Raw genomic sequence first — 13,736 nt, forward strand, 5'->3', positions numbered from 1 at the left:
TGCCTTTCTCATGCAGAATACAACCTCAGGTGGTGACAGAACAGGTGTGCTTCTGCTTAAGGAACATTCTGGCTGTGGATGGAGGGGCAGAATCAGAACACTCTGCCGCCTCCGATGGAAGAGCCCGCCATGGCCACCCCAGCTCTGCACCTGATGAGCACAGGACACAGGAGGACACACTCAGAACATTCAGCCTACAGAGACCCCAGAGGCTACAGGGCCTTTCCTCATCAGAGGCTGGAAGAAGAGAGAACTGTTGACAGCAAGGTGTGCTCCATGCCCTGGGACATGGGTGCTCCACAGTGTGCACCAGGGACCCTGGGCACAAGGCCCAGTCAGCAGGTGCTATGTGAAAGCTCTGCACTAAGACACCTGTGGGGGTCTGGGATTGTGGCTCAGCGGTAGAGTGCTCGCCTAGCACAGGCAGGACCCGGGTTCAATCCTCAGCACCACATAAAAAATAAAGGCATTGTGTTGTGCCCATCTACACCTAAAAAAAAAAAAAAGACACCTGTGGGTAAGACCAGGCGCCATCTGGACCGCGATGAGAGGCGGGGAGCCCGTGGGGCAGAGGGGGGACAGGCTAGGGACAGTGCTTGCAGGGCACCTGAGAGCTCTTTTACTCTTTTGTGTACTTTGTGAGCATTTGAAACTTGCAGGTTGGAGAGGAGGGAAGAGCGAGCGCACCAGGCAGGGCGGGTAGGACCCTGGCAGAGTGTGCTTGGGGACAGCATCTTTCCTGCTTTATGTGAGCTTTCTGTGGTTGAGGGACTGCTTGGTTTGAGCCATCTGCTGGGACACGGAGAGTCCAGCATCACGACAGCAAGTGGATGGCAGGAGACAAGAACTGAGAAAGTGGGAGAGGAGAAAAGCGGGTCTCCAGGGCCGGCCTGCCCTGTCCGGCACACAGAGGTAGCACTAGCACACTGCGCAGAGCCTGGGTGCCCCTGTCACCTGAGAAGGGAGACGTAGGGAGACGTGGGAAGAGGTGGTGGGCATGGAAGAGTTGCCCCTCCCCACCAGCCCTCAAGTCACACTGCAGCATGGGCAGGGTGGAGAGGAGCGCTTGGTCTGGGGTAAGAGGTAGGCTGCCTCACCAACTGGACCAAGTCTTCTTCACCAATAAACCCAGGGCCAGTGTTATAGACCCTGCCCAGGGGCCCCAACAGATGAAAGCAATGACCCCAAACCCCCAAACCACGTGATGCTGGAATCCCAACCAGGTGAGACTCTTCAAGTAAACTGTGGATAAAGGTGAGGGCACGAAGTCATGGGAAGAGGCAGGTGAGTGGCACCCTGCTCCGACAGGGTCACCCTGGACACCTCAGCTGTGGCCAGCACCAGCACCGCAGGCAGCGGCTAAGGGTGTGCTCACCTCCATGGTGCTCACTCCCCCGGGGAACGCCCCTCACCTCTTCTCCAGGTGTGAAATTCTCATGGCACAAGGGACACCGGTTGGCCAGCTTCTCTGATTTGGCAGCTGAAATGATTGAAATGGAAAAGACTGGGCGACTTGTGGCAGTTGGAGCAGGGCGCAGGGACTGCCTGCTTGCCTGGCAGACACTAACCACACACAGGTCCCTGCGACACCCTGCTGCAGCTGCCCTGCCCAGGGGACACGCGGTGGCCGGGGACACTCACGATTGCACTCCTTCGCCTTTATGTGCCTGGGCAGCTCTTCTTTCCGCACGGCCTCGCTGCAGCGGTGGCATTTGCCAAACCCGTCTTTCTGGTCACATTCTGTCAGCAGGTGCTCTGTCAGGCTGGAGATCTCCACCACCTGGACTCCGAGACACAGGGTGCTGCTAGACGCTGGTCTGTCCTGCCAGGGCCACCTGCAGAGCTGGGGCCCGTAACGCAGGACAGCTTCTCTGTCATTCCCACATGAAGGCAAGCCAGAGAACCTCTGTGGTGTGTGACTCTAGTCATCTGTCACACTTGTCATGTCACCTTGGTACCACTCAAGGTTGTGCCAAGAGGCAGGCACGGGGGCTGCAGTTGAGTATGACCAGCTCCTGGGGCAGAGCAGCCCGTGGCTGAATGTGTGCCCTGGGCTCGAGGCCTGGCTCCCCAGCGTTGCTTTCTCTCTCTTTTTTTTGTGGTCCTGAGGGTGGACCTGGGGGTGCTCTGTGTGACCAGCGTCCACCAGGGGCAGCTGTATTCCCAGCTCCTCTGAGACAGGGTCTCACTCAGTTGTCTGGGCTGACCTTGAACTTGTGATTCTCCTGCCTCAGCCTTCTGTTCCTGGGTAGTCCCAGTAGTTGGGGTTGCAGGCGTGTGCCACCATAACGGGCAAAGATATTTTTGGGGGAGTGTACTAGAAATTGAACCCAGAACTTGAAGCAAGCCAAGCAGTGCTCTGCCACTGACCTGTGCCCCAGCCCGTCTCCAGCATTTCTAAGGATGTGCCCAGAAGCTGGGTCCTCTCACCCCTGACACCTTTGGCAGGAATGACTTGTGTGCCCTCTAGAACTTAGTGCTAAGGCTCCACTCACTGGGGGGGGGGGGGGTCAGTCTGTGCTCCCAGGGGAGGGGCAACAGCTCTGAGGGCAACTCTGCCCACGAACCCCTTCCTGTGGGCCTGAGTCTCAGAGCAAAGGACAGATGTCCACTGTCCACTTGGTTCTCTAAGAAAGAAGGCCTGTCACTGTAAAACCTAACTGCAGTAGATGTGCCTAGCCACACCCTCGGCCCTTTTTATATTTTATTTAGAGACAAGGTCTCACTGAGTTGCTAAGAGCCTTGCTAAGTTGCTGAGGCTGGCTTTGAACTCTCAATCCTCCTGCCTCGGCCTTGCAAGCTGCTGAGATTATAGGTGTGTACCACTGTGCCCGGCTCTGCTGTGTTTCTCAATTGTAAATGGTGTCACGGATCAATGACACGTTGGACCCCAGCCTAAACTTATAATGAGTCGCTGTCTTCATGGTTTTCAGGGTTGGCTGATGATACTGACCGTTTCTGTACTAATTGTTCACAGACAACAAGGCTCCACTGTGTTGTCCACTGCTGTCTTGGCATGACCCCTGCCCTGTGTGTGCCTTGTCCAGTCACATGCCACTGCCACCACGACCTCCAGGCCACCCTGAGGCAGAGAGGCCCAAGCTACAAATGGCTCTTCCAGTAAAACCCCAAACAGAATTCCACCCACTAGGGGCCCCTGGAGGCTCCGTGGAGGACCTGCTGCCATGCCCTTGCCGACGCCCTGTCCAGCTTGAAGGCGCCAGAGCAGCCATCACCCAAGTTCCCTGATGGCAAGTCAGAGTGACCTCTTCAGAAGGGGACTGAGTGCAGCAATGTGGTGGGCAGGCAGGGAGGGGACCACCACTGCAGCCACTCCCGGGACAGAGCCTCCGATAGGCCAGCAGCGCGTGACCAAGCACAGGACAGCACCCCGCCTGGAGGGGAGTGATCATGGAGTGTCTCATGTGGAGGCAGCAGCTCCCCTCCTAGAAGTCATCACCTCCAGCAACACCATGTAGACCCCAGGCAGCGGCAATTCGGCCACCACCAGCCTGGGACCCTCTCTGGGGGAGCGCCACTCCTTTCTGTTTCAAAAATAGTTACTTTACTCTCAGGGGAAAAAAAAGGAGAGCCGCTGTGGAAGAGAAGACGTTGGAAACTTAGAGCAGGGTTCCTTAAAGAGGACAGAGGATGAGCCACAGACTGGTGAGGGGAGCCCTGCAGGCAGATGGCGGAGACCGGGAGCAGGTGCCCGGTTCCTCCATACAGCAAGGCTCAGGCTCACACGTGTGGACGGCCACAAGCCAGGAACAGACTGGCTGCTCAGGACAGGAGACCACAGGCCCTTCACAGAAGAGGACGCTGAGGGCCAAGGACCCAGTGGCACTGCGCTTCACACCGCAGGGCAGGGGCACTGGCACTGGAGGCCTCCAGGTGCGCATGCAGGTGCCCCCTCCCAGGTGGCCTCTGTCTCTGGGGGCCACCAGCTGGCATGGCCACTCTGCAATACTGCGTGGCCCTGCTTGGCAGCCGAGCGCCCATGGCCCAGCAATCCCCGCAAGGCACATGTGCACTCAGATGCCACAGCAGAGGCTTCACAGGAGCTCCGGCTGCCTGCAGCTGGGCCACAGCTGGGTGCTCAACACCTGCCACGCACTCGAGCCTGGGCGCAGCAGAGCGGGCGTCCATCCACCTGGCACGCAGGGCAGCACGCTGCAGGGTCCCACTCACACAAAGCCCCCAAGCCACCACCAGTGGCAGGGTGGGGACCCGAGGGGCCCCCTCTCTGCAGGCCAGGGCTGCACAGGCCGCCACTGCTCTTCTCAGGACTCCCCCTGAAACTACCAAGACCCGGGACAACTCCGTGATGTGGCCTCTCAAAACCTGGCATGCACGTCAGCGCAGGGCCGCCGGGGCCAGCGCCTCACCTGTCTGCAGTGGTCGCATCTGGTCAGCATGAGGCAGTGCTTCCAGTAGTGGAGGTCCAGGCCCTCTTCTGTGAAGGACTCGCTCCTCTCCCCACAGAAAATGCAGAGGCTGAGGGAACAGAAGCAGGTGGAGGCCAGGCCCTCGCCCGGGAGAAGCTCTGGACCCCTCCACCCGACGGCCTGGGCTTCCTCAGGCAGTCCTTCCACCCCTGACCTGCCACGGTCAGGGGTGAGCTCAGGCCCCTCAGTCGGAGGAGTTCTGGGGTCACTGACACACAGGAAGGGACTTCCCTATGTCTCCTGCACATCGGTCCTGGTCACTGAGTGGTGAAGAGCACTTCACAGCCACAGGACTTCTGACAAACAGGGTGACTTCTGTGGGCCAAGAAGGGACGGCGGTCTTGCTGGGCTCAGCTGAAGCTCATCAGCTTAGGGCAATTTTCCAGGCTTTAAAAATCATGGGAGAGAGCCCATAATCGACTGGCCCAAGTGAGCCAGGGAGGAGGTGTCTGTACTCAGTGCTCCTGGTGGGTCCCCGTGGCCCCACAGGCAGGCCAGGGCAGTACTCACTTGTCCAGGTAGTGGTTATCTGGAATTTCCGGATCCTCAGGTGGGACTGCTTTCCTTCCTTGAAGGTTAAGAGAGAACGTGAGCCAGTTCTGTGGAGAAGTACCTGCAGCTCAGGGACAGTCCCCGGGAAATGACTTTCTAAAAAGGCAGAGCTGCTCCACACACAGCCGAGGGTGTGCGACATGCTGCTGGCCCTCCCTGGCACTGCTGCGGGCCCTCGGGGTCTCTAGGTGGCCTCTGGGTTGCAAATACCTACCCTGATTCTTGGGCCTCACGGTATCGATGTCCTTCTCCTAGGACACAAAACAGAAGCATCAGGGACAAGTGCTGAGGTCACTGTGGGCCACAGACCACCTGGGCTGGTGCCCACAAAGGGACACAGACACAGCCCTGTGCTGGCTCTGGCCCTGAACAGCCCCGTGAGTCGGCCACATCTGTCTCCTCACTTGTAAACACAGGTGTGAGTCCACATGCCTGGGGGCAACCCGAGGAACGGCCACACACGTCCAGCACAGTGGCAAAGGAAGCTCCTCCTGCCCCCTTCGCCCAGCTCAGCAAGTGCTCTGTGGCCCCCGCTCCTCTGCAGGGTGTTTCCCTTCCCCACTGGTGACCATGCCTTCTCCCCTTTCACAACTGTGCCAGACCCACCCTCTTTGCTGCGCCCGGTGCTCAGGGCGGCAGGCGGCTGCAGGCAAGCGCCCTGCACACACTGGTGACTAGCTTTCACCCACAGGCGACCTCCCGACTCGCTGACGTTCTCTTCCTACGGGAAACTTTCCTTCAACTTCAGGAACTGAATCACAACTAATTTCAATTCCAGAAGCAGGGCAGCCTGGAAGGAGCACGTTTGTATCTGACCAAACCAAATCCAGGCCTCCCACTCAGGACGCCGTTCGACTGCATGGTGACCCCAAACCTTGCTCAGCAATCTTCAGATTCGGGTGTATGTTTTCACTCTGCCTCTGGAGGAGGCAGGGAGCTCTCTCGCCTCCCATTTCCCTCACCTGTCTCTTCCCTCCATAATCCTGGCAGCAGAGCAGAATATTCAACCAAATACTCCACGTCTAATTCCATCTACTACCCAGCAGACTTTTAAAAAAAATCAACCCCCAAACCAATTCAGGAACATGAGAGAACAGCGACTGTCACCTGCATGACTAACTCCCACGCCAGCCAAGCCCCGCGCTGCCCCCATCACCTGCACAACCCACGGTCAGTCAAGCACCCGTTGGTACCCAGGGAATTCCAACTGAAAAAATCTGGCAGACGGGCCAGCTGCCCACCTGGACGTGGGCCTGCGTCTCCTGCAGCGCGGCCAACTGCCCCTGCAGAACTTTGATCTCTTCCTTCTTCTGTTTTTCTGCTTCTTCTGTGGCTGCTTTTTTCTGTGCCTGGTTAAAAAAAAAAAAAAAAAAAAAATTTTTTTCTCCTTTAGAGTAGCTTTTTGGGGCAGTCTCAGACATTGGCAGACAGAAGCACACGAGGTACGTTTTACACACCACAGCAGTCACTGACACTAACATGACCACAGTTAAAGTCTCAGGTCCATTGGGTACCCGGCTACTGACAAACTGCCAATGACCACTCTTCACGTGAGCTTCCCGTGCAGGAGTAGAGGGGTCAGGCCCCGAGTTGGGGAACACAGCCTTCGCCAGGCCCCTGTGCTTCCTGCACACAGGGCTCCTTATGTGGGTTATTTACTCATGTTCTAAGCAACTTTATTTTAAAAAATACATTCTTTTTTTTAAAACATTTGTTTTTTAGTTGCATGTGGACACGATACCTTTATTCTATTTTTGTGTGGTGCTGAGGATGGAACCCAGGGCCTCACATGCACTAGGTGAGCGCTCTGCCACTGAGCCACACCCAGCCCCTCTAAGCACCTGCGACCACCCAGGAGGGCCGGCTCACCTTCACTTCAGCATCCGTGGGCCTGCCGTCTATTTTAGCAAATCCCTCAAAAATAGTTTTATAGAGGATGTTCCTGCGCGTGCTGCTGTCATCCGGAGGAAGGTACTCCAGAGTGAGAGCCTGGTGCTGCCTGTACATGTCCAGAATGATTCTGACCGCTGTTTCTCGGACCTCATACACTCTGTGCTCCAGGGCGCTCACTGCAAACTGGAAACAAAGTCGGAAGGCTTCTCGTTACTGGTTCTCACAAAGTTGATTTGTTCCAGCATAAAAAGCAACACGTTTGTTATAAAAATGTGAAAAATTTTTATTTTTGTTTTTTATTGTTGTTATAACAGTTTGAAAAATAAAGAAAAAACAGACACAACCCCAAATATCAAGATGCAGAGACCCCTCCTGATAGTTGATCTTGCAGATACAGTTGAACCCATGATTGATCCGTATGCTTTTCCCAATTGAATGAGTTAACGGGCATCTTTAGGTTATATCCTTCCATAAACAACTCCTTCTGCTTCTTCTCCTTTTTTTTTTTTTTGATGGCACCCAGGGCCCTCTATCATTGAGCTATGTCCCCAGCCCTTCTGTTTTGAGACAGAACCTTGCTGAGTTGCCCATGCTGGCCTTGAACTTGCCATCCTCCTGTCTGCCTCCGCCTCCCACGTAGCTGGGACTACACATGGAGACCTCTGTGCCCAGCACCATAGCCTCATAGTAAGTATTATAAAATATTCCAAATATGTGTAAGAGGAAAGAAAACCTCATGGCTTCCCCATCTGAATTTAACAAACGCTTTAATTCCGCTGCCTATTTTGGACCTTTCTGTTTTTAAGAAGTGCAATGCTGTGGCTGCTGTGCAGTCCCTCTGGGTGTCTCCCAGACCCACGGGCTTCTCCTTGGAGGCCCTGCTCTCCTGAACTCGTGTGTGTGCTGCCCAGGCGCACAGGCTGAATGTGACCTGTGTCCCTGGGTCTTTTGCTGTAATGTCATAAACAGCACACGTGGGTGAGGTTGTGGGTCAGCGGTAGAACACTTGCCTGGCATGTGTGAGGCACTGGGTTTGATTCTCAGCATCACAAATAAATAAATAAACAATAAGGTCCATCAACAACGAAGAATAAATACATAAACAAACAGCACACATGCTGATTCCAAACCCCTCCTTTTTCCCACTCGACACCATTTGCCAGGTCTGTGCACGCCCCCTCAGCTGTTTCTTCTACTCCTTCCGACCCCTCTGTCCTCTGGTGGGGCACCAGTGACATTCTGATGCCTCTTTGATACCTCTGTGGTGGGGCACCAGTGACACTGCGACGCCTCTGTGGTGTGTCAGTGAACACACTAGACCACCCTTCCCCTGTCCCAGGCAGTGGTCCCTGGTGCCTGGGCCTCTGGTCACTGGGCTTCCTCACTTCCACGGGCTCGGCTTGAGGCACACATTGCTGAGCTCCACCCCAGATCTCGTCATCACTGTCACCCCACTCAAGAAGGACTGGTCTAAGGGCACTGAGCTCTGGTCACCACCTGCTGCCTACCCAGCTTCTCTTCCGCCCCCTCCACCCATCAGAGCCTCAGTCCAGCCTGTCCACCTGCTGCTGTGCTCGCCGTCCTCCCGTCCTCGGCTCTGACTGCAGCTGGCAGCGTACAGTCCCCTGTGCAGTCACTCCTGCATTCACAGACATCCACGCAGCCCAGTCCTCCTTCCTTTGCAATACCAGGTGGTGCCGACTGTGACAGCAGGTGCCACGATCACACTGCTGGTTCAGACTTGAGGCCACACGTCAGGGGTGCCCCAGGTGCTGTGCTGTCCACAGGACCACGGCAGTTCCCCCGACAGGCTACTCAAGACTTCCATGTGATCGTTTCAGGCTCGCTCTGAACCTCCCTGAGCTCCGAGGGGCAAGGTGTGGTCTGCTCCTGAGGTTGGCCCCTCTGTGCACAGCCTGATGCCTGTCCACCCCCAGGCTCCACCCTGTCGCTGGCCCACTTCATCTCCTATTTAACCTCTCCTCTCGGTTTCCCCCACCTGGACCACGGCACAACACCAGGCCAGCTGGCTTTGCCCTGTGCCCAGCTTCACCACGCTCTTCTCCGGGGTTGGCCATCTCAGTGGAAACTCTCCACAGATGCGCTCTGGTCACTTTCTTCTACTTGGTGGCAATGGAGGTGGCATCATTCTCGAAGGACACTGAGTCCTTGAGTGACTGTATGGAGCAGAGCTCCTCTGTCCTTGCAAACTGCATCAGCTTGCTCTGGGCTGTTGGACTGTGGGCGTCTGCGCTGCGCAGAGCTCCCTCCAGCCAGGCTGAAGCCGACCTGCAGCAGGGTACTGCTGTGGGAGGAGAGGGGGGCGACACACCTTGCAGGGCAAAATGGTTGCTTACTGACTGCGACTCAAGGCAGATGCAGGCCTGCTGAGCTGGCAGCACGGGGAGAAAAGGATGGGAGTAATTAGAGCACTGGTGTGTGTGGGCTACTACCAGCGGCCTCTGACAAGGCAAGAGAAAGAGCTGAGCTCAGCACAGGACGGCCAGCTTGAGCAAAAAGGGCCCACGGGAGGCCTGGGCTGCTGGAGCGTGTCGTCCTCTGCAGTGTTCACAGGAGGTCTCAGTGTGGAAAGGAGCCCACAGGCCCGGGTAGAGGCAAAGACCAGTGTCCATCGACCTTTCAGACTGCTTCCCACCATGAACCAGCATCGCCCACACCACACACCAGGAATGGGGGGATCAGTGCATGCAGAAGGAGTGCCCTCATGCGCTGGCATGAAGTCAGGCTCGCCCTCGCTCGTTGAACACTGATGGGACTCTCCACGCTCAGGGTCACAGTGGCTAGCACACGGCATGAGGTGGCTCACCTTCATCACACTGTCCACCGTGAAGCCCGTGCTCCCGGTGCCCAGGTCCCTCAGCAGCCGGGCCAGGAGGTCCATCTGACTCATGGCCAGATGAGCCGAACAGTTGACTTTTAAAGGCTGCACCAAGTAGGATGGGATGATCTGGAGAGGCTTCACCTCCTTAAACAAGGCCATTTCCTGTGGAGAGCAACAGGAAAGCACGAGGGATGACTCAGCACCACCTGGCGAGACTTCCCACTAAACTTGGAAGGAACAGAGAGGACAAGAGGTTGCAGAATCGTCATGGGCGTGCAAGCTCACACTTGTGTGAGAGGCATAACAGGGAAGAACACACCGCCCAGAGGCTGGTGAGCGCCTGTAGGAATAGCCCAGAGCGTGAAGGTTTCGGTTCTTGGTGCTCCTCAACCAAGAAAAGGTTCTCTGATTTCTAAAATCCTAAAAACAATTACAGTCTTGTAGCTGAGGCCATTATTTTAGTATTTCATGTCAACCAAGAGAGTAACAATGTACAATTCTCTTGTTAATATGATTAAAATGAAAAAACGAGCAGGATTACATATTTATTAAGTGTCTAAGCAAACAGGTTTTTCTATGGCCAGAATGTCTGTGATTTAATTAGCCAGCAACAGAGGAATGGGTAATGAAGTGCCGAAGCAGGTGAGCTGGGAGAGCAGATCTGTTTTGTTAAGTCTCAGGTCCTGTCACCTAGAATCCCCTCTCCTCTCGGCAGCACGATTCCTGTGCACTTGGGCCCCGGATGGCTGCACAAGTAGGAAAAATAGAAGAATAAGTGCTTTCTTCACCAAGTGTGGACAGCAAACTCCTCAAACAGCACATAGATGCCACAGAGGTGAGGAGGTCCCCAGTTGCAGGGGCCTGTGGATGGGCAGTTGCACCCAACACCCACGGCAGGGCGTCCTGGCAGGCTCGGCAGCCACACCTGCAATCCCAGAGACTCGGGAGGCTGAGGAAGCCTGGGGTTGGGCAACAGACTGCCTCAAGGTAAAAACGTATGAACAAAAAAGGCTGAGGGCTGGGGACAGAGCTCAGCTGGCAGAGTGCTCGGCTTGCATGCACAAGGCCCCGGGTTCAGTCCCAGCACCACACACATAGAGGACCACCTCAAGTGGAAGGATTCCAGCACCACTCGCCTGCTCACGTCAACACAGCTTACAACAACTGAATGAGGGACAGCGCAGCAGCACACTGGCCTGTCCCAGCTGTGCGGAGGTGGGGGCAGGAGGATTTGAGCCTGGGCTGCACAGCCAGACCCTGTCTCTTAAGGAAAACAAAACAAAACAAACAAAAAAATGCAAAAGCAAAAAACAAACAAAAAAACCCCAAAACAAACAAACAAAAAAACTCACAATAAACAAGTGGAAAAAAAACCTGAAGCAATAAGATGTTCTCATTTTGACCTTTTTTTTTAAAAAAATATTATTATTAGTTGTTCAAAACATTACAAAGCTCTTGACTTGACCTATTTTTTTGAAAGATGAAAACCTCTCCAAATTCTGAGCTGTGTTAACAAGGCGGGCCTTTTGCCACTGTCATATGACTCATTTTTACTTTCTAATCAATAATATGGTACTTATTTTTCCTCATTTTCTCTGAAAATCTGAACTTCTTAAATGAAGCTAGTTGTGGCGCTCTTCAGGTTTTAAAGAAAGGGAGAAAGTGCTGGACTCCTTCCACCGAGAGGCAGCGCCTGAGTCTTCCTCAGGACCTGGCCCAGAGGAGGGACGTTTGACGTGGCGGGGTGTTCATGACCACGATGTCAGGTTTTATGGTAAAGTTCAGACCTGAATAAAATTTGAAGCCATGATGCGCAGGCGGGTGGAGGAATCTCCGGTCCTGGCAAGCAAGGCAGGAATGGTCCTCTCCACACAGTGGGTGGTCTCAAGCTTGCTCAGCTGATGTTTGGGAATATACTGTGTAATCATCATTTTCAGTAATTTCAAAGAAGCCTGAAAGACCTAGGAAATGGGATAAAAACAGGTGAGCTCTTCTAACTGGATTTTCCAAGAGAAAACACACACTTCACTATTAGTACTAGATTTACATCGGTCATGCCGAGATCCACGCGCTGTCTGAAGTGCTGAAAACGGAAACCAACAACTGCTCTCTGAAGACCCCACCCTGCTCCCGTCTCACTGTGCCAGGGAGCACTGGCCAACATCCTGGCCCAGAGGGCCAGCTCCTCTACAGCTGCAGCCAGGGTGACACTGTGGCACTTGTTCTTCAGGCCACGTGGAGTTGGGAAAACACAATTCCAGGCTCCTCAGGTCTCGTGTTTGCTGGCAGTGGCAATCAGGCCTCTGCACACACTGCTGGGGACTGTGGCAGAGCTGGCACTGCACCAGGCAGAGGGGTGAGGAAGCAGAGGCAGTGGTCTCAGACCTCACCTGCCCTGCATCTTCCCAGACAGCCTTCACTCCAGTCACCTACGACAAAGGACAGGCTGCCCCTCAGCTGCTCTGCTCCACTGTGGAGTGGCATGTCACCTGTGGCCAGCAGGCTGAGGGGACTCACCGAGGTCACAATGTCCTTCATGGCTCTTCTGACAAGAAAGACAGATGCTCTCAGCATGCTCTTCACGTCTTCCTTCGGGGTTCCAACAGGCACCTCCATCAGCCTCCTGCACAGACCAAGCAGCGCATCCTCTCGGCAGGACCAGGTCTTGGAATAGGCACCGGCAACCTGCCAGGCACAGAGCCTGCTTGGTCCTGCTTCAGGGGGCAGGTTCCATCCACCCACCTGCCCTCCAGGTCTCCACAACGCAGCAGCACATGTCTGCTTTTAATACTCTGGACCTTTTCTAGTAGCGGGTCCCTGGTAGAGTGTGTGTGTTTAGGGAACAGCTCCTTGGATGGGAAGGCTGTGCTAACACACCAACTCCACCAAGAGGGCCCTCTGGAGCGGGCCGGGGACAGGCAAGGAGAGGCTCTAGGCTCTTCCCTGCCATCACTGTCACTGCAATTAGCTGCTGCTCCTAGGAGGGATGCACCCTGCAAGCTCTGAGAACACCAGGCACACCTTCGGTGAACATGCTTTCATAACACCTGAACCCAGCCGCGCTCCGCAGCCCTTGAGAGTGAGTGAAGGGCAGGCTTCCTGGCGGCAGCGGCAGCACCACCAATGACCCCCCCTCCACTGTGAGTGTGCCTGTGCGCGCACACGTGTGTGGCGGTTTCTCCTTTTTACCAGGGTTTCTCCTAACACGTCCACCGCGGAGCTGGCTTCCCTCAGGGCCTTTTCGCTCAGGGGCTCGGGCTCCCCGGCCACACCTCCTCTTCGCACAGTGCCCAGGTCGGCCTCGCCTACGTCGGGTTCTGTCAACACTTCTGCTTGCTGTTTGCGGGGGGCGGGGAGGGGCCGCTCGTCATAGGGTAGGGTGTCCACCTGCAGGAGAGAGGACAGCACCCCAAGTGACACTCCCCATGGCCTCCTGCTCTCCTGGGAGAGCGAGTGTCAGAAAGGTATTCTTTTGCTCACTATCAGCATCATCAGATCGGAGCAGCAGTAAACAGGAAGTAACTGGCACAGTTCGAAGAGGTCTTCTAGTCCTTTCTAAATTTACCATAAAATAGCAATGCAGACTTGGCCTCAGTTACTACTGACCAGTAGCAATTTCAGTTCAACAGAGATTACGAAAGCCAAGAAAGGTACTGCATTTTTTTTCCTGACAAGACCACTGGTCTTTTTTTAGTTTACTGCTGAAAAGTCAGCTCCAGCCTGCCTATTAACCCGCTCGCCATCCAGCGGCCTTGGATTGACCCAGACAGCCAAGGTCAGAGACTCTACACAGGCTTGCTCTGCTTGCCTAGGACCCCGGCTAGGCAGCTGCCTATCTCACTCACCCATTGCTCCAGCAAATATTCATGGGGCACCTAATTTGTACCAGGCACTCATCTTGGAACACACAGTAACGAACAAGATGGACCTTCTGCCCTGCTTGCAGTCCCATAAGGAGACAGGCCCATGACCAAATGAGAAAGAACGTAGCAGAGTTTTGG

The 13,736-nt window shown here is 55.1% G+C and overlaps 1 protein-coding gene across 3 annotated transcripts in view; it reads right to left on the reverse strand.

Annotated features, from left to right (window-relative positions):
- Cep104 (centrosomal protein 104) overlaps positions 1-13,736 on the reverse strand; it is a 31,339-nt gene that overhangs the window by 5,282 nt on the left and 12,321 nt on the right. For all 3 annotated transcript variants that reach the window (XM_071617278.1, XM_071617279.1, XM_027947703.3), the window contains exons 10-20: positions 12,925-13,122; positions 12,253-12,420; positions 11,523-11,696; positions 9,721-9,897; positions 6,870-7,076; positions 6,242-6,349; positions 5,215-5,251; positions 4,959-5,016; positions 4,389-4,497; positions 1,642-1,780; positions 1,413-1,480 (exon numbers count right to left, since the gene is read on the reverse strand). In XM_071617278.1, coding sequence (XP_071473379.1) covers positions 1,413-1,480; positions 1,642-1,780; positions 4,389-4,497; positions 4,959-5,016; positions 5,215-5,251; positions 6,242-6,349; positions 6,870-7,076; positions 9,721-9,897; positions 11,523-11,696; positions 12,253-12,420; positions 12,925-13,122 — 1,443 coding nt within the window. The remainder of the gene's footprint in view (positions 1-1,412; positions 1,481-1,641; positions 1,781-4,388; positions 4,498-4,958; positions 5,017-5,214; positions 5,252-6,241; positions 6,350-6,869; positions 7,077-9,720; positions 9,898-11,522; positions 11,697-12,252; positions 12,421-12,924; positions 13,123-13,736) is intronic.

This window comes from Marmota flaviventris, chromosome 10 (genome assembly GCF_047511675.1).
Source record: "Marmota flaviventris isolate mMarFla1 chromosome 10, mMarFla1.hap1, whole genome shotgun sequence".
Taxonomy (NCBI): Eukaryota; Metazoa; Chordata; class Mammalia; order Rodentia; family Sciuridae; genus Marmota; species Marmota flaviventris.